The sequence below is a fragment of the Myotis brandtii genome, unplaced genomic scaffold (assembly GCF_000412655.1).
Source record: "Myotis brandtii unplaced genomic scaffold, ASM41265v1 scaffold621, whole genome shotgun sequence".
In the NCBI taxonomy this organism is placed as follows: domain Eukaryota; kingdom Metazoa; phylum Chordata; class Mammalia; order Chiroptera; family Vespertilionidae; genus Myotis; species Myotis brandtii.
In genome coordinates, this window is record NW_005370372.1 from 3200415 (window position 1) to 3225327 (window position 24913).

Genomic DNA, 24913 nt, shown 5'->3' on the forward strand with positions numbered 1-24913 from the left:
AAATTATATGTATTTGGCTTATTTGCAGAAGGTGTATTCCCAGCAGTATGGCCATATGTGGTCATGCAGATTGTGCCCTCCTCAAGGGCACTCCTATGAGGGGGGCTCAAGAGAGGATCGATGACATTCTGCTTGCCAAACAGCCCTATATTTTGCAATTTGTTCCTCTTCAGATAGTACCTTTTTATTTATTTATTTTTTATTAAATTGATTGGGGTGATATTGGTCAACATGAACATATAGATTTCAAGTGTGGGTTTCTATGTTATAAGATCTTTATATTGCACCACATGCCCACCACCCAAAGTCAAATCTTCTCCTGTCACCATATATTAGGAACCCCTTCTGCCCCCACCCTCTTTCTGCCCCGACCCACTACTGTTTGTGTTCACCAGTTTCAGTTTTATATCTCACATATGAGTGAAAATATATGGTCCCTAGGTTTTTCTGACTGACTTATTTCACTTAGTATAATGTTCTCAGCGCTATTTCATCCTTTCTTATAGCTGAGTAGTATTCCATCATTATATGTACAGTACCCTTTTAAATGTTCACAAAAGTCCCATATGTGTTGGCATTGTCCCTAATTACAAGTGGCACTTCAATTCTGATTAAGCAAAACATACAGAACGTACTTATACCTTGATATCACCAGACTAGTTATAATGCATATGCTATTAATTTCCCAGTCTAGGATATTGTGACTTTATTTTCTAACATGCCTATTCATAATTATATCAGAAATTTTATATTTCTTTTAAAATTTTGAATTTTCCTTGTCATACTAATGAGAATGGCACTAATTTTAAATTCTAGAATATTTTGCCATTGAGAAAAATATTAATAAACAATAGTGATGGCCCTAGCTGGTTTAGCTCAGTGGATAGAGTGTCGGCCTACAGACTGAAGGGTCCCAGGTTTGATTCTGGTCAAGGGAACATGCCCAGGCTGTGGGCTCAATCCCCAGTGGGGAGCATGCAGAGGCAGCCAATCAATGATTCTTTCTCATCATTGATGTTTCTATCTCTCCCTTTCCCTTCCTCTTTGAAATCAATAAAAATAAAGGGGTGAGAACAAAGCATAAATATTAAAAATAAAACAATAGTGAGGTTGAGTATTCCTGCTATTGTAATATTTAGTGTAGATAAAAAATTCTTGGCATGTCTATTTCCCAATGCTTTAAAGAATGAATGGTATGTTCTATGTGAAATAAACTATGCAAAATATACTGTTATACAAAAATTGAGGTTAGTAATTCTGTTGTAAGAGTTTTATATTGAAAATGAGAGTTAACTTAAAATATGATCTTAAAACTTTCTATATACTACATGCATTATATCATATGGTAATCAAAATGTTAAAATATTTTTGTCAATACCCATCTTTACTAGAACCTCATCACTTAACAATGAACCTGAATTCTAACCACATTTTCTATTGTTTTTAAGACACCTTACATTTCCCCTCTAAGCCTTTGTGCTGTTCTTCCTACTACAGTTGTAGCTTTCTTCCTCCATATTTTGTGCTTGGAAAATCCTTCTCATTCTTCAAATACCAACTCAAATATAACTTGTTTTGGGAAACCCTCTCTGTTCCTTGAACTATAGCCTCCTAGAGTAGAGAAAGAAAGTACATATTTTACTACAATGAAGTCACAGTGATATTAAAGTAGAAAAGAGACAACTTGAAACCGAAGTTCTTTTATGAATAAGCCAATTCTTAGCAAACAGAATCCTTTGATATATACCAGGTAGAAGATGGTCTAAAGTTCTCTTCTAGTATGTCTTTCTTTTGAGGAATAAATGACCAACTTTTATAAATATGTGTGATGATAATTGTAGGGTAGCTGTCCTAGGTGTATAGTACTGAAATAGAGTTGTGAAACTCACCAGAATTTTAAAGCTAATTGTACAAGATGAAGATTTAATGAAGGCTGCAAAATTTAGGAAGGGGGGGGGTGTTTCATTCTATTTATTATAAAAAAGTTTCAAAAATCCACATCTCTAAATTAATTAGTTATTCTTTGCAAATCTCATAACTTCATAAAAAAGAGGTATGTACATATGAATTTATTATTACCAATACAATATATAAGGATACTCCTTTGGAAGTTTCTGTGGAGAAGTAGATAAAATTGTTTTTCATTAGATCAGAGTACTATAAACTTTTAGGGGAAAAATATTTTTCTTTTAAATCCAAGTTCAACAGCTGTTTAGTTATTCTTCCAAAACACATACTGAGAAGAACAGAAATTAAAACTCGATATATACTCTTATCCTCCTGTGTGGTACAGGCCATAAATAACCATGGTCTTAATCTGGGAATCTTTTGCTATTATTCTCTCAAGCACTGAACATCTGTACACTTTGGAAATGTAAATTGTGAAAAGTTCTACTTTATTTTATTTCTCTGCCAAAAAACAATGGATTTACAGATTTTGGATATCACCAAATAAATGTACTAGTGTTTATTATTCTCCACATATATCTTAAAGTTTTCCAGATGATATGTCTTGCAAACTTGCTTTAATGATATGTTGCTGGTCTTAAGCTGAACAAACAAATGTATTCAAACTCAGTTGCCACCACATGTCTTTTAGAGTTTAAATAAAAAATTAAATTTGCATTTTTCATAATTAAACACTGAATAGGCCTATGTTGTTTTATGGTTCATATTTTTGTTCATTCTAATTATCCTATATGTGTAGCACATACTTTCTCTCACAAGGAATAAATCTTGGTATGTAGTGACAGGGTTCCACATACAAAAATAAAGTTGATTTCATAAAATTGTAATAACATTATAAAAAAATGCTAATGCTACAGTCACCAAACATCATCTTTCTGATAAAAGGATTACTCATTTTATTCTAGTTGGGTTAATTTCTACATTTTTCTCTCAAATGCATTTATTTTTAACAAACATAGCCATAGATTTCGCATTAATTGGCAGCCAACCTTCATGCACAGATGTTACTTGTTTCTCTTTCCTCTTTCTTGTAGAAATAAACATATCTGCGGAGGATCATTGATAAAGGAAAGTTGGATTCTTACCGCAAGGCAGTGTTTCCCTTCTCGGTAAAGTGTTTCTGAAACCAATTATTTGTTTTGAGCATTTAAAAATATGCATGGCTTCCACTTAGCTTTTAGACTTAGTATGTGTATTTATTTAACAGAGATTAACCAGAATGGGGTGAAGACACTATTTTTTTTTTAAGATTTAGCTAACAAAACTTTCTTTGACTTAATTACACTTACTTACTGGGTACTGCTACTATTCACCTTTTCCCACAATTGGCATTACTCTAATTTGAGGGGAAAGTTGCTAGAATTATGCAAATAATTTAATCACAACCTCTTGCACTCTATATTTCTAGATACAAATTCTTTTTCTGTTTTTGTTTCTTTTTATTATTATTATTATTATTCTGCTTTCTTATGTAGAGACAGCCTCCAGATCATCCTGGGAATAATTTCCAATGAAACTTAGTCTAGCAGTGGTTCTCAACCTTCTGGCCCTTTAAATACAGTTCCTCATGTTGTGACCCAACCATAAAATTATTTTCGTTGTTACTTCATAACTGTAATGTTGCTACTGTTATGAATCGTAATGTAAATATGTTTTGAGCATTTAAAAAATGCATGGCCTTCCACTTAGCTTTTAGACTTAGTATGTGTATTTATTTAACAGAGATTAACCAGAATGGGGTGAAGACACTATTTTTTTTTAAGATTTAGCTAACAAAACTTTCTTTGACTTAATTACACTTACTTACTGGGTACTGCTACTATTCACCTTTTCCCACAATTGGCATTACTCTAATTTGAGGGGAAAGTTGCTAGAATTATGCAAATAATTTAATCACAACCTCTTGCACTCTATATTTCTAGATACAAATTCTTTTTCTGTTTTTGTTTCTTTTTATTATTATTATTATTATTATTCTGCTTTCTTATGTAGAGACAGCCTCCAGATCATCCTGGGAATAATTTCCAATGAAACTTAGTCTAGCAGTGGTTCTCAACCTTCTGGCCCTTTAAATACAGTTCCTCATGTTGTGACCCAACCATAAAATTATTTTCGTTGTTACTTCATAACTGTAATGTTGCTACTGTTATGAATCGTAATGTAAATATTTGATATGCAGGATGGTCTTAGGCGACCCCTGTGAAAGGGTCGTTCGACTGCCAAAGGGGTCGCGACCCACAGGTTGAGAACCGCTGTAAGAAAAAGATGGGAGGCAGCATTTGTAAGCTAACTTCCTGATTCTCATCAAGGTCACTCCGATTCTGTTAGTATAAATCTTCAACCCCTGTTAAGAAACCAAATATTCACACAGCTGAAATAAAAAGAAACTTTGTAGTAAAATTGCCTGAAATTTTTTTCTCTCTAGCAAAACATAATCAAAATTTTTTGAAATAGCCATTTAGATTTTCATCAGTTTATAAGCTATCCCTTATATGTACTTTTAGCCATTAGAACTTAGCATAATAAATATGTTGCTCTTAATATACTTTGAATGAGATTTTAAATTTAGGTGATTTTTCTGTACTTATAAGCTAAAATAATATATATGAATAATCTTTACACAATTTAAAATTATATTTTACATTTTTTTGTTTTTTACTTAGAAACAAAGACTTGAAAGACTATGAAGTTTGGCTTGGGATTCATGATGTCCATGGAAGAGGAGATGAGAAACGCAAACAGGTTCTCAATGTTTCCCAGGTGGTATACGGGCCTGAAGGATCAGATCTGGTATTACTGAAGCTTGCTAGGTTAGTTCCTATAGGAGGTTTTGTATTTTTAACCTTGATTGAAATTGTTAAAGCTCTTTTCACTATGTGGCTATTCTGCTCTCACGTAGATTTGTTATAAAACATAAGTCATGTGTAATATATGAATGTATGTGTGTGCATAACTAATTTACCTACCATCTACTACAGATTTCTAAATTATATATTAAACATTCCCTTTTTCTGTTTTCTTTTTTAAGAAACATGACTTTTTATTCTCTCTAAACATCATATTAATATTAACACTACATTTTGTACTGAATCCAATCAAGAATACTACCATTATATTTTGTCTTTTCAGACCTGCTGTGTTGGATAATTTTGTTAGTACAATCGATTTACCCAATTATGGATGCATGATTCCTGAAAAAACCACTTGCAGTGTTTACGGCTGGGGCTACACTGGATGTAAGTTATTTTTCATAAGATAAGGCAATACCATATTTATTTTATTAAAAATTGTATTTGTTTCTTATTTTTCTCACCTGACCCTGTGCTCATTAACTGTAAATTATTTTGCACTACTCTAGTGATCAACTCTGATGGTCTATTACGAGTAGCACATCTCTTTATTATGGGGAATGAGAAATGCAGCCAATATCATCAAGGGAAGGTGACTCTGAATGAATCTGAAATATGTGCTGGAGCTGAAAATATTGCAGCGGGACCATGCGAGGTAAAAAGGGAGCTTTTTAAATAAGGCATAAGTGATTAGTAGCATAGTTTCTCATGTTTATTTTGTCTATATTTTTCAAACGAAAATCATTATACACCAACATGTTCCCAGAGAGAGGAATTGGGAAAGATAACCCTGTATTATCTTTGTACTTTTTTAAAACTAAACAGTGATACAATCCATGTTTCATTACCAGTAAACTATGATGGCATTTGTCTCTAAAAACAACACAAAAAACCCCAAAACACAAACATAATGCCCCAATAAACTAATAGAGCCAGAACTCTAAAAGAAGTTGTATAAATGAGAAGTATCCAATAGGAGTTTGATATAATAGCTTTAATTGTTCTAATGTTTTTCTAAATGTATCTAATCTTCCCAAATTCTCCCTAAATGGACTATATTAATAATTTTATTAAGAAATATCTATCTAATCCAACCAGTGTGGCTCAGTGGTTGAGAGTCCACCTATGAACCAGGAGGTCAGGGCACATGCCCGGGTTGCGGACTCGATCCCTAGTAGGGGTCTTGCAGGAGGCAGCTGATCAATGATTCTCATCATCGATGTTTCTGTCTTTCTCTCCCTGTCCCTCTCTAAAATCAATAAAAAATATATATTTTTTAAAAGAAATACCTGTCTAGTTTTTAACTTTTAAATGTGTTTTTCATTAAGTCAGTGTGTGTGTGTGTGTGTGTGTGTGTGTGTGTGTGTGTGTGTGTGTTAACAAATTCTATTTTAAAAACCAAAAGGTCAAAGTCTATGACTGTAAGAGCTTGGACATTATAATTTGTTAGGCAACTGTTCTTTCAACTTGGCAGTGTTCCTATCCCTGTTTTACATAGACAAGCTGTTAAACTGTTACTTTAGATGTATTTTTGAATGTAATAACACACTCCTTAAGCCTGGGAGCTGTGGAATTGTAGAACATTATGTGTAGCAAAGCATAGAATGAGTTCAGTATTAGTGAAATGTCTTTTGACTTGTAGGAAATGGCCTAAGTATGGAGCATTAATATTTATAGAAATGCATGTGTTAAATATATTGCTCCGAGATTTATTCCTGAAAAGAAAGCATTTACTTAGTTAAGAATATTTTAGAACTGCTTAAGATGATATGGCTAGAAACAGATTATATATTTATAACCACTTTTAAATTCCCTGTTTTTCCAGTAAGTCAGTATTACTGTGTTCATTATAACTAATGAAAATAACAAGGAGAAAGGAATCCTCCTCCCTCCCTACCCCTTTTCCTTCCTTCCTCCCTCCCTCCCTCTCTCCCTGCCTTCCTTTCTTCCTTCCCTCCTTCCTTCCCCGCTAAGAGCCCTGTGAGCATGAAGTTTGAGCTAGACCCAATCTTTGCTATCATTTAAGAGGCTATGCACTTACCCCAGCCCTACTGCCATTACTAAAAATGCTTTGGCAACTGCTCTTCAGGAATAGCCTGTAATCAGGTTTATCATCTATACATTCTTAGATTCCTAACTTTAGCATTGGAGTTTTCATCACATTATCACATACTTGTTATTTTTATTATATGGACAAGATTTGACTTCAAGTTGATTCTACCACTTCTCAAGAATGGATTTATCCTCTAGAATATTTAAAAAAAACAACAACCGGGCAATAAATCACTGAAACTACTTAAAAATAAATCTCCCAAATGTTTGTAGCATCACATTTAGTAAAAGGTACCCAATGCAAATTGCTTTGAAGATAAAGCAGTTTACTGGTGATTTTATTTTAAAATCAAATTTATTAACTCATGTGGCATGATTTATATGAAGTCTCGTAGAATGAACTATTTTTTCACTGTTTTATATTCTACTTCACCCTTACTTTGATTTTTCCCATCATAGAATGTTGATAGCTCTCTTCTTTCCACCTGTATCACAGAACTAAATTTCGCAGTAGTTTATTTCTATCTCATCACTTCACTGTTGTGGGAGAATTAAGATAGTGTCAAACACTCTTCTTCATACCAGGTTGCTGAAAGTCATTTATCACAATTGTAGGTGGCTACATAGTTCATGCAAGTGATGGAGCACATTTGTAATGATTATATACAGCAATAGTGTAAATATAGGGTGGGGGGCAAAAGTAGGTTTACAGTTATGAGTATGTGAAATACAGTGTTTATTCTTATATTCTTATATATTCACTATTGTATTATTTTCCATACAAACAGCTGTAAGCCTACTTTTGCTCCACCCCATATATGTGAATATAAAAATATACGCAAAAAAACAATCTATTCATCTATCTATCACATATCTATATCTGATGATATGACAGGGTTACCATACAAAAAATGCCATAAAATCACAGGCTGCCTTCCTCAAGGAGGGGTATAAAATGTAAGCATAACTATGTATAACTACTAATGCCAATAGTAAGTGCAAAGACATTCCTTCTTTAAGCCTGGAAAAGCAATATCTAAATAGTAAATAGAATTATTTTTATCAATTATATGTTTTTTGTTTCACTTGTTAAGATCATTTTAGAGACAGGATTGGAGGAAGGAAAAAAAGCTTTACAAATAAGAGGAAATTTAATGCAGCTTAATCATTAAACATGTATAATTACAGGTGGTTTTTTGGAACTTGCATTTATCTACATTTTCCAAATTTTCTGTATTGAACATATTTTAAACATCAGAAGACAGTAAAAATAAATATAAAAATGTACCTTCTTAAATAACTATAAGTGGCTATGTATTAGTATGCATTCAAAAGAGGCAAAATCCACTTTCAAAGATGGAAAATATGTCATTCTCAAATGAATACTACACATTATAGAACACTTTGAACTTTTGTACTTATCTCAGTCTTAGTTAATTCAATAGAAAGATAATTAACGGTTTAGTACATAAATTTTATATATATACATATATATTTTTTTTAAAAAAATATATTTGTATTGGTTTTTCACAGAGAGGAAAGGAAAGGAATAGAGAGATAGAAACATCAATGAGAGAGAAACATCGACCAGCTGCCTCCTGCACACCCCCTACTGGGGATGTGCCCGCAACCAAGGTACATGCCCTTGACTGGAATCGAACCTGGGACCTTTCAGTCCACAGGCTGACCACTGAGCCAAACTAGTTAGGGATAGTACATAAATTTTATTTAAATTAAAGTTATTCTCTTTTTTGTATATATGTACCTTTGAGATACAAATCTATATAGAAAATGTTAATGAATCATTCAATTTTATTTCTAAAATAATTATTTGTTGTTGTTATGTCACATGTCTTCTTCCTAGGGGGATTATGGTGGCCCGCTTGTTTGTGAACAACATAAAATGAGAATGGTTCTTGGAGTCATTGTTCCTGGTCGTGGATGTGCCATTGCAAATCGTCCTGGCATTTTTGTCCGAGTAGCATATTATGCAAAATGGATACATAAAGTTATATTAACGTATAAGGTACCGCAGTCATAGCTGATGTAACTGTGCCTGAAATTTCCATCAATACAACTCTCTTTTACATGAGGATTCAGAGAACATGGAATTAAAATGTCACTTAAAACAATCCTAAGACACTTGAGTGTCATGTTTGTTAGATACTCATTAATATTTATGGGTGTTTCCTGTTGTTTTATTTGTGAATGTTATTTTGTAAATGTTGAAGTGAATTAAGGTACATGCGAGTGCAGTAACATATCTCCTGAAGATACTTGAATGGATTAAAAAATGCAAAGGTATAATTGCTGGATGATAAAAGACTTAATGGGAAAATCAATTAATCTCTCTACACTGCTTTCCAAGGTTAGTTTCTTAAGAATGAATGCACCATAAGTTAAACATTATTTTAACCTCACAAAAATAATTTATACCTTGTTTTTTAAAATTGTAACTCAATATTAAATTATATTACCTTTCATATGCCATACATTATATTTCATTTGTTTCTCCTTACTGTGTATCCTGTAATATTAGTATACATACTTTTTATAAGAACTTGTACCCATATACACAAGCCTGGGTACACAGGTGCATGCACTAGAGTTCAAATTGTGGTGTATCTAATGTAACCCTTAAATATTCTGAAAGAGTACTTATAGTTTTTCCTTAAGAAAAAGACAAACAAATGTAAAGACCAGTAGAAATATTAAGGAAAGGTGCAAAATAGAAATGACAAGCTCATCCTGATATATAATCTGCAGATGACCTCTAGGGTTGGCATTGAAGGTGTGTTCATGACCCACAATGTTAAATAACACCTAATCTAGGTGGCTACATATATTTATCATCCTAGTTATTTTATGTAGTTTCTAATTCTTAAAGGGAAGAGGGTGATATGCGTATTAGTGTCATTTCTTCCAAATTTAGGGCCACTTTTTTATGTAAGATATTTTTAGATTTATTTTCCTATAGTATGTTTTAAAATCTTAGATGAATATGCAATTGAAGTTTAAAAGTATTTTGGTATTTAAAATGTATTTCAGTAAGGTAACTGTAAGACTTGCTGTGATTGGCTTCTAACTCATCCTCTTTAATTTTTAAAAAGTATTTCAGGGGAAAATTTTCATGTTTTCAAAGATTTGCAAATAGCCCCTTTTCAAATTATTCATTAAAGTATATATTGAAGAAAAAAATCGAAATACTTTTTTTCTACCTGGAGGTCTTTTAGCCTAAAAAAACTTTACTCAAGTAAAGTAAAAATGTAAAATAAAAGGAAAGAAAATGACTTCTCCAAACTCTCTGTATTCAATTTTTTAAAAGATTGAATCTGTTAAATGAGTTATTATATCAAGATATCTTTATTTGATCTTAACTTCATTTTATACAGATCTTTCCTAATACCATGGGAAATAGTCATTCAAATTTTGTATTCTGTATGATAATAAGTAAATTATCATACTACTGTATTTGTTGTGAGTAGCTGAATATCACATATTATCAAGAAGTGAAATAAAGAGTAATAGGATAGGTTCGAATTTTTACAAAATCTTCCTAACAGAAGATCTTTAAAAATAATGATTTGAATGATTCAAATCCAGCATTCCCACTTCTCCAACTAGCTTCTCTTGAATGATTTTTATTAAGGCCAAGGATTTTATTGAAGGGTAAAAACAGCATCACCAATAAGCCATCAGACATGTTGTACAAAACAGTTCTCCCTTTGGGAAGTTTTCTTTGTAATAGAGGGAAAAGGGAGGAATTGACAATAAAAGCAAGATGAACAAAATCTGTGTTATTTTAGGTGGCAGGACAGGGTATAATCATATAGTTTTATCTGGTGAAGGATACTATTACCTGGGCATTCTTTTCTTAATAAACTACAAATCATGAAAAATCCAATTTATCCCAAAATCCATTTTGAGTCATGGATCAAACTATCTTTCAAATTAGAAGTTTTCATTGCTATTTTTGTTTTGGCTGTTTGAATAATGGTCATATGTTGTTATAATTATGGACATTTTCTGATGTCTACCAGGAATAGTAATGTAAAATTAAAATATGTGTCATAACGCCTCTGCTGTGCAGAAGGACTGATAATCCTTTTGTATACTTCTTTAATTTTATTGTAAAATATGTATGACTTTTACCTATGTGCTGTGGGCAGGTCCTCAGTAAAATGGTTTCTATTGAACCAATCTCTAGTATCAACAGGCTCTTGCTTACTATCTAAGTGTTTCAAACTGTGGGAAGTATGAGACACTGGAAGCAAGAAAAATAACAATAATGGTGTGTGATAGCAAAATTATATTTCACTTATTCCTGTGAATATTTCTTGTTGGTACCAATGGTACTGTACAAAGTGAATGTTATAGCCACAACATTCTCTTGAAGAAAAAAAAACACTGTCAAGAAGTTAAAAATTGCTGTCAGGCATTTTCTTGTTGTTTCAAAACATATGTTTTTAAAGAAATACTGGTTTTGCAATGTAGGGATCATGGTGTAAATAATTTTAATAAACTCTACTACTAAAAAACATTAAAGTGAGGATTTACTAAGGTTCAAAAATTGACTACTTTCAAATAATTATATCTCATGTTTATAGACAAACATTTGAAAAACAAAAATAATTTGAATAAGAAGACATAGTGTGAACAAATTACTTTTCAAAATAAAGTCCAAAAATAGATAATCTTTTAAAGTTCCATTAAGTTCTGAACTAAGAATTTACTAATACAAAAAAAGAAAACATTAAAACTTTCTGGACCTTATAAATCTTGACAGTGTAATTTTAAGTAGATAACTTCCATTTGCACAAAAAGTTTCTGTCTTTAGGAAACTGAAAATGGAATACTGTGGATGTTATGACTGTGTTGTGTGTGTAAATAGGAAACTGATAAGCTGCCTATTCAGTGGTATAGCAGGATGCTTACCCAAAAAGGGAACACTGTGGTTATGACTTGTATATGAAATGTCTGTAGTTAATAAAGTTGTTATTTTTATAACCATGATTATATTAATATTATTCTTAATGATAATAAAATATTTTACCAAAATGCTTCAATTCTCTTATTATAATGATATATATGAACATATTCGAATCTGCTCTAGTGCTTAATGCAATAAATGACAATCATTTTATTGACAGAAATAACATGCAAATAAAAGGGCACACCTGTAATAATTTCAATAATAAAGATACATTTTTAAAAAAAGAAATGTCATCTAACCTGTTTATAGAACTAAGACAAAAGTTATTATTTTATTTCAACATATATCCATGGCAATAACAGCAGTCTTTAGTAAACCATTAATTTCTGTGCACTTCAATTTCTTCCACTGTGCAATAGTCATCCTTCATATTTCCTAGAATGGCGCTATGATACAATTTGCTAATATATATAAAATATTGTCATGAATGATCACCTACATGTCTTTACTATATCACTTTCTATTACATGGATAATTATAGATGATTCAGTTAATTAATTTGGAGTTCATTTTCAAAATATGTATTAAAGTCAGAATAAATATGAACCAAATGGGTTAATTTGATTCAAATCACAAGCAAGATTGAAAGGACTAATTATCAATTGATCAAACCAAAAAGAGCCGTAACACCATTGATTATTTCAAGTTACGCTATTCTGCCTCTTCCCAAAAGGGTTGCTCTATTTTTTCTGGTATAGATACCTATCTCACGATTAATGCATCTGATTCTAGAGGCCACGATAAAATATCTGATCTTTATGATTTTAATGCAAGCAGAATATATGCACTTATTAATTTCTGGTGTTAGTTTCTTTAAGAGATAGCATTGAACAGATTCTCAAGCAGTGTAAATATCCAGAATCTGATCAAATAAAACTTGGACAATATTTCTGTTAGCTTTTTAATATAAGTTATTTATTCACTCTTACAAACTGTAATGCTTTAATTAGTCACCATTTGTTAGTGTCCCAAACAGAATCACCTTGGTTTGCATTTTCTCAGTGTTTTAGTCCAGAATTTTTATCATTATTCTATCCATTATTTTCCTACACAGACCCATCCTTAATCAATACAGTCAATAGAATTTTACCAAATTACAACCCTTTCATGTAAAATTCAGAATAAAAGTCTTATTCTAGACAGTCTATTTTTCTTTTGCACCTTACATTTACAAATATCTTCATTGCATGTATTGTTTAGGAAAGCTGAAATTTAAAAGTAACTTCAAGATAAAAATAATATTGTAGTAAATTGAACAAACTTTACAGGCAAGAACATCTTGTCTAAAACACATCTAAGCAAAACAGAAAATACTGAGCAAATGAAAAACACTTAGACTTTTATATATTTAAAAAGAAGTGTTAGATGATACATTATAAGTATATGTATGCTATAAAAAGGTAAACAACAACATCAAACAAAACAAAAACTATCAATCTAACTTTAACTCCAAACTAGCTTTGGACTCTCATCTCTCCCAAATACTCCTGAACACCCATCACTTTATTTCATCATTGGGAACATTACTTCGCATTTAGGTGTCATGGCTGCATTCAACAGTCCCTGTGAACATTAGGCTTTTCTTTAATTCTTCAAAACCTTCAACTGTCATGTAACTTCTTCTGTGAATCCATCCTCAGTATCCTCATGTAGAAATCACCCCTTCCCCAGATTACAGCTGGGTTTGCTAAAGCTTCTTGGTCACTTGTTATAATAGTTTGCCTATAACTACATGAGGTTCTTTTTTTTTTTTTTTTTACTTTGTATTTAATGTGTAATCTACCTCCACCCCATTTAAACTCTTTGGAGACAACAGCAATGTCTTGCTATTAATATTTATATATTCTTTATTTTGAAGAGTGCTTCACACATAATGATAACCTATATATTTTATGATTATTCAATAATCTATCATCTTTTTGAAGGCTTATCAGTATAACCCAGAGATTTATAATACTGGTAGAAATAACACAACTCTCATTGAGGACTTAGAATTTTAGGATTTTTTATTTAATTGTATCATTTAGATTTGAAATAATAAATGGGACTATTTTTAAGTGGTTTATTATATTTCAAATACTAGAAGATACAGCTAGAAAAGAAAGCATTAACTCTAAAGATATAATACATATATATTTGTAAATGTGGTTATCTACACTAATAAAAGACAAAGATGCTAATTGACAATACCTTCATTAACCCAAGCCACGCCCACCAGCCAATAAGAGTGACTATATGCAAATTAACCCAACCAAGATGGCGGCCGGCAGCCACAGAGCTGGAGCAAGCAGGAGGCTTGGTTGCGCTGGGGATGGAGGAGGCCAAGCTTCCTGCCTGCTCTGGCTGGCTGTGGCCTCCGCAAAAGGCAAAAAAGTTTCAATTATAGAAGCTAAATAAATCCCAGATGCCTGCTTCCAGCCCGCTTCCACTGGGAGCTTGGGTGGCTGGGGGCCATGGCCAGCCTGCAAACAGCCATCAGCCCCTCACCCAGGATGACCATACCCTCATGGGGTGAGAGCCCCTGCTGGGGGGCTTGGCCAGCCTGAAAATGGCCCTCAGCCCCTCATCCAGGCTGGCCAGGCACCCCAGCGGGGACCCCTACCCTGAAGGGGGTGTGGCTAGTCTGAAAACGGCACTCAACCCCTCACCCAGGCTGGCCAGGCACCCCAGCTGGACCCCCACCCTGATCCGGGACACCCTTCAGGGCAAACCAGCCGGCCCCCACCCATGCACCAGGCCTCTATCCTATATAATAAAAGGGTAATGTGCAAATTGACCCTAACAGCAGAAAGACTGGAAATGACTGGTCACTATGACACACACTGACCACCAGGGGGCAGACGCTCAATGCAGGAGCTGCCCTCTGGTGGTCAGTGCGCTCCCACAGGGGGAGTTCTGCTCAGCCACAAGCCAGGCTGATGGCTGCCAATACAGCAGTGGTGGTGGGAGCCTCTCCCGCCTCCTCAGCAGCACTAAGGATGTCCGACTGCAGCTAGGCCTGCTCCCCACTGGCAAGTGGACATCCCCCGAGGGCTCCCAGGCTACCAGAGGGATGTGTGACTGCCAGCCCTGGCCCAATCCCCTGGGGAGCGGGCCTAAGTCAGCAGGTGGTCATTCCCCGAGGGGACCCAGACTGTGAGAGGGCACAGGCCGGGCTGAGGGACCCTCCCGAGTGCACACATTTTTGTGCACCGGGCCTCTGGTTAAAAATAAAAATGGAAAACTAGATTCTAGTTTGTTAATAGATACAGGTGTTTACTTCACACAACCTAACATAGTTTTGTTTACATTGCTGACCATTTCCCATCTGAGTTTCTTGCATGAAATGTCGATGTCAGAACACTGAGGGGAAAAGTCATATCAATTATTGCAAAAAATTCTGAGTCAACAATAGTCCACTCACTACTTTTGTGCAAATAAGCCATCTGCTGTGCATTGAGAAGTTTCACAATATTGTTACTCAATTAGCAAAAGGTTTTCATTTGATGACGTTTCTAAACTGAGAGAAGTCAACTTGGGTAACATATTGCAATAAAATGAAGTAGAGAAAAGGCAGATGGATTTTTATATTATTTTTTCCATGTGTTTTTAAAGCTTTACAAATATCCAGTTTTCAGACCACTGAGTTTTAGGTGGCTAAAATCCAAAAAAAAATCCAAAACAGTGATAATTTAGAATATATGACTATACTCTGAAACAAAGACTTTATATCTTATAAAAAATAAATAATATAAGTGGAAATTTGACATTATGGAATTATAAAAGTGACTATGGACCTTTAATGTACCGAAGACAAGGTGCACTTATGATTTAATATTTTTCATTGGTTGTTCCAAGAGCCATTATGAGAGAAAATTCTCAAGTCCTTCTGGTTAAGAGTAAGAATTTGAAGGAAAAAAAAAAAAGATTGATATTTGAGTTAGACAGTTTAGGTACCAGGCAGAACTTCATAATTCTGAAGGCTACGGAATATTTAAATGAATAAGAAAACACATCGAATCCCTTCCTATGGACATTTCTTAAGATAGGAAGTATTTCTTCAGTGACTTAGGGAAGCTTTGCCCAAACAGTTTCTTGCAGAGCAGTATGCAGGACACTCAAAAGTTGTGCTGAGGAGAACAAAACGCCCAGGGCTTGCCTAAGTTTTAGAAATGCTGAGATGCTTTACATGGGTCGCTTTGTTGCAGAATTGTCAAGAGCCTTGGATATTCACGTGTATTTTGAAGCTCCATGAGGGAGCATGGTGTGGCATATTCTTCAAATTCACTGTGCTACGGAATCCCCTTAAAATTATGGAGACAATATTTGCCCCTATAGCATTAGAGTTCTGCTAAGTGCAGTCCAGGAAAACTTGATTTACATATTTATTTTCTGAATGGGAGGCAGTAGTAACTACATAGTTTTAGATTTGTACTGTCTTTTGTAACCTACAATATTTTTTCTTCTCTACAAAAAACTCCCAGCCATCTTTTTATTTGGCGAATTTTCCCAGATCAATTTTCTTTTTTACATGATTTATTCCTTTATACTCAATTTGAGTAAAATTTGGACATTTAGGAGTTGAGGCATATTTTTCTTGACATATGTGTACCATCTGCTTGACATCTCATATCATAGGGAAAAAAGACAAGTAACGACTGTTAAGAAAAAAAATAGAAAAGAGGAAGGAAAAAACACCCGAAAAATAACACTGGAGGAAATTTGGGAACGTTTTCTGGAGTTGTTTACATGTCACCAGAAGTAAAATCAACAAAAAAGATCTAAAACATTATTTATTAGCCTCGTTCCTTTTTAGTCACAACCATTTGTACAGGGTGGGGCAAAGTAGTTTTATAGTTGTGAATACATAAAACAGAGTTTATTCTTGTATTTTTATTTATTTATTATTGTATTATTATTCAGACAAACAACTATAAACCTACTTTTGTCCCACTCTATATTAAAAATTAAAATTTCAGGATTATAATGAAAGGAAAATGGTAGAAAATAAATATAGGATAATTTGGAGGATATTAGTAAATATTCACATTCTTACTCTAGATCAGTGATGGAGAACCTATGACATGCGTGTCAGAGGTGACACGCGAACTCATTTTTTTGGTTGATTTTTCTTTGTTAAATGGCATTTAAATATATAAAATAAATATCAAAAATATAAGTCTTTGTTTTACTATGGTTGCAAATATCAAAAAATTTCTATATGTGACACGGCACCAGAGTTAAGTTAGGGTTTTTCAAAATGCTGTCCCGCCGAGCTCAAAAGGTTCGCCATCACTGCTCTAGATACTGGAAATACTAATTTGAACCCCTTACAAATACCAAATTGTCCCTTTAGGTAGCCTGGCCCTGTCATTTAAATGAAGTCCTGTTATCACTGGGTGTTTTAGGAAATTATATCAATACTTCCTCTACATCAGTATTAAACTAATATTATCTTGTGACTTCCCATCCTTTTTATCTAAGCCTACTATAGATGGAAGAGAGAGCTGTATGCTCAGTATTCCCTTCAAAATTAGGAACAATTCTGAATATAGGAGTTCCCCTTAGCCACGGGTTCATTTTCCACTGTTTCAGTTACCTGTAGTCAAATGTGTCCTGAAAATATTAAAGAAAAAATTCCAGAAACAAACAACTTATCAGTTTTAAATTGCGTGCCATTCTGAGTAACATGGAGAAATCTTGCTCAATCCTGCTCCGCCCCACCAGGATGTGAATCATCCCTTTGAGCAGCATATCCACTCTGTATATGCTTATCTACTCCTTAGTCACCAAGAGGCCATCCCAATGGTCAGATCGACTGCTATGGCATTGCAGTGCCTGTGCTCAAGTAACACTTATCTTACTTAACAACGACCCCAAACACAAAAGCAGCAATGCTGATCATTAAGATATGCCAAAGAGAAGCTGAAAAATGCTTCCTCTAAGTAAAAAAGTAAAATTTCTTGATTTAATAAGGAAAGAAAAAAATGTGTGCTGTGGTTGCTAAGATCTATAGTAAGAATGAATTTTCTATCAGTAAAATTGTGAAGAATGAAAAAGAAATTTGTGCTAGTTTTGTCGTCACACCTCAAACTGCATGTATGTATAGCCAAAAACATAGTAGGGTTCTGTACTATTTGAGGTTTCAGACTCGGGGGTCTTTGAACAAATTCCTGGTTGGGGTGGGGGTGGGGGTGGTACTGTAGCTGGGAAGAAAGACAAAAAGAAGGTTTAAAGGTTTTCTTTATAAAAGTAAATATCCTCTATTATACAGTTTGCTAGTATTCCCCTAAATCCATTCTCCACTTCATTTGTAAGGGAATCCCCAATATTTAGCTGAACACATGGAGCCTAAGATTTCATATATCCTTGTTACTAACCCTTTCAGCTACATTAGGCTAAGTTATGGCCAAGGACTCCTTGGAAGTGTTCTTAAATGGAGAGTGCCTTTTTTTTCTCCCTTTCCCTTTCCTGGAACTCAGACTTGATAGAACCTTGAGAGTCATTTTGGACATAAAATTGAGCTGAGTGCTGAGACTAACATAGCAATAACACCGACAGAGTCTGAGTCCCCGACGATTTCCTGAATTTACCATGCCAACTCTGGACTTCTACTTCCAGATTGCTTTTATATGAAACAGATATAACGTTATTATTTTCAGTTTTTGTTAATTGTAGCTATATCTAAGTATAACTGATAAACCCACACCTATGGGACTTTCTTTTATATTAATAAACAAAATATTTACTTAACCTTGCAAACTACAACAAAACCACAAAAATATAGATAGATTCCCTTAACATCTTATGATGATACTAGAGGCCCGGTGCATGAAATTCGTGCACTGCGTGGGGGGGGGGGTGTTCCTCAGCCCAGCCTGCACTCTCTTCAATCTGGGACCCCTCGGGGGATGTCCAACTGCCCTGTGGGATCGGGCCTAAACCGGCAGTTGGACATTTCTCTCATAATCTGGGACTGCTGGCTCCCAACCATTTGCCTGCCTGCCTGCCTGCCTGATCACCCCCTAACCACTCCCCTGCCAGCCTGATCGATGCCTAACTGCTCCCCTAACAGCCCGATAGCTCCCAATTGCCCTTGCCTGCTGGCCCGATCACCCCCAACTGCCCTCCCTGCAGGCCTGGTCCCTCCCAACTGCCCTCCCTCCCCTGCTGGCCTGGTCCCCCATAACTGCCCTCCCCTGCTGGCCTGATCACCCCCAACTGCCCTCCCTCCCCTGCTGGCCTGATCACCCCCAACTGCCCTCCCTCCCCTGCTGGCCTGATCACCCCCAACTGCCCTCCCTCCCCTGCTGGCCTGGTCCCCCATAACTGCCCTCCCCTGCCAGCCATCTTGTAGCAGCCATCTTGTGCCCATATGGGGGTGGCCATCTTGTGCAAGGGTGTGATGGTCAATTTGCATATTACCGCTTTATTATATAGGATTCTTAACTGGATTAGAAATTAGAGTGATCCAAACCACTGCTGGTTAACTAAAAAAGTCTAAATGAAAGCCAAGACACTTATGTGTACAGTCTTCTGAATTCCATTTCATGGAAGGAAAAGCAAAAACCTCAGAATCTAAGGTTCAGTGATAAACACCTGTTCCCCCTTCAGTTCTGAGTCCATTTGATGTGGAAGCCGAAGCTCCAAGGAAGAGGGATTGAGTGTATGAACCATGTCGCGAGGGTCTTACATGTGACAGTTGTTCAGGCCCAGTTAAGAGCTGCAGTGCTGAGATCCTGTTGCCGCAGGGAAAGTAGGTTTTTTAAGGATATCCACCCAAAACAGATGGGACAGATCTAGAGCAGTGGTTTCCGCCCGGACAATGAGGCTGGCAGGACTAAACAAGAAAGGGGGTACCAGCCAGCCAGCTTGGGACAAAGACAAAGAGGAGGCTACACCTAGGGTCAAACTCAAAACTTCAGTAGAATTCAACAACAAAAGGAGATGGTAGGCAGAACTATTTCAGGAAGACAGAACTCCATGTCGAAGTTATTGAGGCAAGAAACAAAGGAAACATAAAAATTAACAATAAAACAAAAGAAGTCACTGGTCTTTCAAGCAGCTACCATGGTACCTCTTTGCCAGAAGCTGAGTTAATAAGGAGGGAAGAGGGATGGAGGAAGCTCTGGGGTCACTAAGAAGCTTGGGGTCTGAATCCTGGCAGATGGAGAGCCAGAGAGGGACTGTAGGCACGGGCTGCCCTTTTCATATGTGCCTTTTCCATAGGTCACTCTAAAGCACAGAAGAGGATGGCTTAAGGGAGAACCACTTTAGATTTAGCCTTTTAGAACACTGACCCCATGGATGGAAAGAATGAAGGCTTCAACGAGGAAAAGGAGATAAAAAGGTCGAGGAATGGTCATTTTCAGGCATAATTAGGTGGCAAAATCATCAGACCCTGTGGTCGGAGCTGTAGGAAGTGGGAGAAGAATAGATGAGCCAGGGCTCTAGCTTTAGTGGTTTTGCAGATATTACTGCCTCAACTGGAATATAAAATAGAGGAAAATCTGTGTGAGGGGGAAACAACATGTTCTGTTTTGGGAAGATACTATGTGAAGTACCTATTGGACATGTAGGTGGAGACAGGCTTAGGGGTTTGTCTTTCTGAGTAAACCTCAGGAGATCATTTTGGACTCCAGATAAAATCAACTGGAAGCATAACTGTATGAAGGGTAACAAAAATTTAATTGACTAAAATGCATGCCAAAGTATTGTGAGGTTAATAAAGTCAACATTTTCAGGTTGGCATTACTATTACAAAAAAAAAAAAGGTCCAACTTATGCCACTGTACATCATTGACCATGTGCTGAAGTGATAAAACTTCAAATGATCAGGAGACCACATTTGCCAACCCTACCTCTTTCCCTATCAGGACTGTTGCATGAAGGAAAGAAATTGCACAGCTTTAGATAGGGCCAGTGGGCTCAGGTGGGCTTTGTTATTACTATTACAAAAAAAAAAGGTCCAACTTATGCCACTGTACATCATTGACCATGTGCTGAAGTGATAAAACTTCAAATGATCAGGAGACCACATTTGCCAACCCTACCTCTTTCCCTATCAGGACTGTTGCATGAAGGAAAGAAATTGCACAGCTTTAGATAGGGCCAGTGGGCTCAGGTGGGCTTTGTTATGTTTTTAGATATGTGGATGTCCTGAGAATTCTCATAATATTCTAAGGTGGATAGAGACAGAATATGAAGATTCAAACTACTGAATTAAGGTGGCCAAGACAAAACATTGGGAACTGTAAGTACATTTAATAAGCTCTTAATCCCAATGTGTAACCATGTATTTAGGAAACTTAGAGCTAGAGTTTCAAACTCATCTCCTCAAGGATTGCACAACCACAGAACACCCCTGGCCCTATCTGAGGAACTAGAAGCAATTCAAATCTGCCAACAAAGTCAATCTTTTAAAGCTGCTTTAAAAATTGAATCTCCTCTCTAGGTGAGGAACTCTTGCAATTTTCTGAATTGGTTAGCCCTGGCAGGTTCATTTCCCCAGAGTTGGGAAGGACAGCCCTACACTCATCATTCCATGTTATGCTACTGCCTGGTAGTGTGTGCTCTTGCTTCTTCTGCATTTCAATTCCACTTCGACTTCTTCCCAGTCCAAGACGGAGTCAGGTCACAAACTGAACTTGGGAAGACAGCCGAATCACATCCACCGTGGCTCAGTCCTCATGAAGGAGTTTGCTAGGTCCTTACTTACAGTGGCCGTCCCTGCCAGGCCTTTGTCCTGGTGCCTTTACACTGTCAAGTAGACTGGGCCTCACTTTTGCTTGGGTGGCGTTTTAAGTTTCTGTTTTAAAACGCTGCAGTTCTTTTTTAGGCTTAGACTAAATTTCAATATTATGTACTTTATGTTTATGATCTCAGTTTAAAGATAAGTAAATAATAAAACCAAGATTTTTAATTTTAAAAGGAGTAGGTTTTGTTTCTGGGACTGGCTCTGTCTCTAGCTGTGTAACCTTGGACCAGTCATTACACTTCTCTCTTTTTTTCTCTGTAAATTGATGAGGCGACTTTTAGCATGTCTTTGCAGCTGTCAGAATCTATGATTCCATGTGATATAATGCAAAAAAATAAAAAATTAAAAATAAATCAAGTTGTTTTTTTACCAGGACTGCAGTGGCCTTATATAAGAGATTATCATTTCCTCTGTAGGTGTTTACCTTTTTCATAAAACATCCTCTGGTATCTACAATAAAGAGAAAGCAACATTACTGCTTTTTTTTGTTTGTTTGTTTGTTTTAGAATAAATTCTGAGCTTCTTCTTTTTTTTTCATTCCGGTCCCTTTAAATTTTTACCACTCTATGTTCCTCTGCAGTTCTTACCATTTCTATCTCCTAAGCCTGTTGTTTTTCTTCTCCAAAAGCTATATCACTGTCCCTACAAAGATAAAGAAACCTCTCCTGCTAAACTAGTCCCTTACCCCACTCACCTTCAACTCTACAGTCTTTAGCATTACAAGCAGCTCCTATAAGCCATTTCTACTTGAAGGTGAGGAGGCCGTGCTCCTTCAGGGGATGCTCTTTGGGCAAGGCCTGTTTGAAAAGCAATCTGACTTCTGAATAGCTTCTTGCTCATTTCCTGCCCAGATGATGGCAGTGTTTTTTTGTTGTTGTCTACATGAGTTCCTCTCTTTTTTTCTATTTTTCTGGAAAGAATGAAATTCAGTATTCCTTAGACAGGATAGAACGAAAGGGTCGAACACAATTAATATTGAAAATCTTCCCCTCAGTGTGTTCTTATTACAAGTTCTTTGAATGCTTCCTTTTCTCTAAAATAGATGTAACCTGCCTGTGTAACATTATAATGACGATTAAATGAGATAAAACAGAGCCTGGCAAGTAGAAAGCACTGACTAAGCATTATCTATCATTATTAGATCATCTTCAAATATAATTAAAAACTTATGATGATAAAAAAATTTATTAATCTTGCACGAGCAAAAGAAAGCTTTATGTGATTTTATCTCTAAAAATTGCTGGTGTCCTTTTCATTTGAAAAGTTACATTATTCCCTTGATAATAAATGTGTCACTGAATCTACTAAAAGTGTCATCAGATTCTTAGGAATGTAAGGAAGAGGGGGCAGGATTTAAAAGATTAGGAACTTGGAAAAAATGAACAAAGAACAGGGAAAATAAAAGAAATGTAAATCTAAACTTAGTCAAATTACTAGTAGTACAATGGTAAAAAGTGTTCATAAAATAGAAAAACTAATATTCAAATTGACAAGATTTAAGACTAAAAAATATTAGAAAATTAAGGGAAGATGAGCCAAAAAGCTGAGTAAAATCTTGCGATACCCTCCAGAAGCTATTTGGACTTCTCTGTGAACACTTTGAGGTTCTTGTTTCATGCTTGCCTCCCAGATGTGTCTGTATTTATAATGAAGGCAGGCGACAAGTTTTACATATTCACCATTGTGTTCCCAGGACCTAGCACTATCATGGTAAGTGATCAATAACTATGGACTTATGTATGACAGAAGCCAGTAGAAATGACACTACCAACATTACCACCAAAAGAATTTAGAGATATTGCTATTTTAACAGTAAACAAAATAATGTAACTGCATTTTGGAATTGAATGAAAAAAAATTCTGCAAGCAGGTAATTACTGATGCACTCATTAAACAAATATTTATCATGTAGTACTTACCAGTAATGAAGATCAATGTGTGAAGAAGTTAGACTTAGCCCAAGTTCTCAAGGAGCTAATAGGAGAAACTATACATAAATGCATACACACACACATATGTGTATGTGTGTGTGTGTGTGTGTGTGTGTGTAAATAATTTAACTGGTGCATCATACTTTGAGTTGTGTAACTGGGTCAGGAGAGTGGGTGGGGGACATTTGGTGACATTTAAACTGAAAGATGAAGTAGGCATTAGTCAGGCAAAAAGTGGTGATGGAGGAATAATTTCAGGCAGAAAAAAATAGCAGATGCAAAGAATTTAAAAAAGAAAAGAGCTTAGCTATTCCCCGAATGGAAAGAGTCTGATGTAGCTGGGATATAGCGGGAAAAACAAAAAGAAGTGATGGATGAGTGGAACAGTCAAGGACAGTTAACATAGATATAGGTAGGCAATGGAAAATAATTAAAGGATTTTAAGCTTCCTGCTTAAAAATGACAGTTATATTTTAAAATGTGTTTCTGGAAATTGAACATAAAATAGTTTGGAGTATATGTGTATATTATGTCGCCTGCCTTCATTATAGGATGATGTTAAGAACAGTTTGGTCTTCTGAACTTAACAAGGGATTTTTAGAGATTTTTCTTGTCTTTAAAAAAAACAAACCTATCTGCCTTCATCATCCTATATTTCATACAGGAAAGAATTTGGAGTGGTTTATTTTATGCATGCTCTAGTGATATTTCAATTTAAATTTAACATATTTATATTCTTTTTTTAAAAAATATTTTATTGATTTTCTACAGAGAAGAAGGGAGAGGGATAGAGAGCCAGAAACATCGATGAGAGAGATCGATCAGCTGCCTCCTGCACACCCCCCACTGGGGATGTGCCCGCAACCAAGGTACATGCCCTTGACCGGAATCGAACCTGGGACCCCTGAGTCCGCAGGCCGATGCTCTATCCACTGAGCCAAACCGGTTCGGCAATATTTATATTCTTACTAGAGGCCCAGGGCACAAAAATTCATGCACTCGGTGGGGGGGGGGGGGCGGAGTCCTTCAGCCCAGCCTGCGCCCTCTTGCAGTTGCAGTTAGGGAACCCTCGGGAGATGTCCGACTGATGGCTTAGGCCCACTCCTCTCTGTGGGAGACAATCAATGGGCTGATCGGGGGATGGCACCAGCCAGCGAGCAGCTGGCCCCACTCCCCATCACCTCACCGCCACTGGTCACCACCACCCCCTGATTGTCATTCACTCCCTCTGCCCACTGGCACCCACCTTAGCTGGCCTGGCCCCGCCCGCTCACTGTCCCACCCCCCACTGACCGGTAGTTCTGTCGTTTGGTTGATTTGCATATTAGGCTTTTATTATATGGGACTAGAGGCCCGGTGCACAAAAATTTGTGCACTCGGGGGG

General features: G+C 35.9%; 1 protein-coding gene across 2 annotated transcripts in view; it reads left to right on the plus strand.

Moving 5' to 3' along the window:
- Positions 1 to 9284, plus strand: part of HGF (hepatocyte growth factor (hepapoietin A; scatter factor)) — a 70551-nt gene extending 61267 nt beyond the window's left edge. For both annotated transcript variants that reach the window (XM_005880035.2, XM_005880036.2), the window contains exons 14-18: positions 3003 to 3077; positions 4632 to 4778; positions 5098 to 5204; positions 5327 to 5472; positions 8734 to 9284. In XM_005880035.2, the coding sequence (XP_005880097.1) occupies positions 3003 to 3077; positions 4632 to 4778; positions 5098 to 5204; positions 5327 to 5472; positions 8734 to 8910 (652 nt within the window). In that variant the 3' untranslated portion in view covers positions 8911 to 9284. The remainder of the gene's footprint in view (positions 1 to 3002; positions 3078 to 4631; positions 4779 to 5097; positions 5205 to 5326; positions 5473 to 8733) is intronic.
- Positions 9285 to 24913: the final 15629 nt, after the last annotated feature.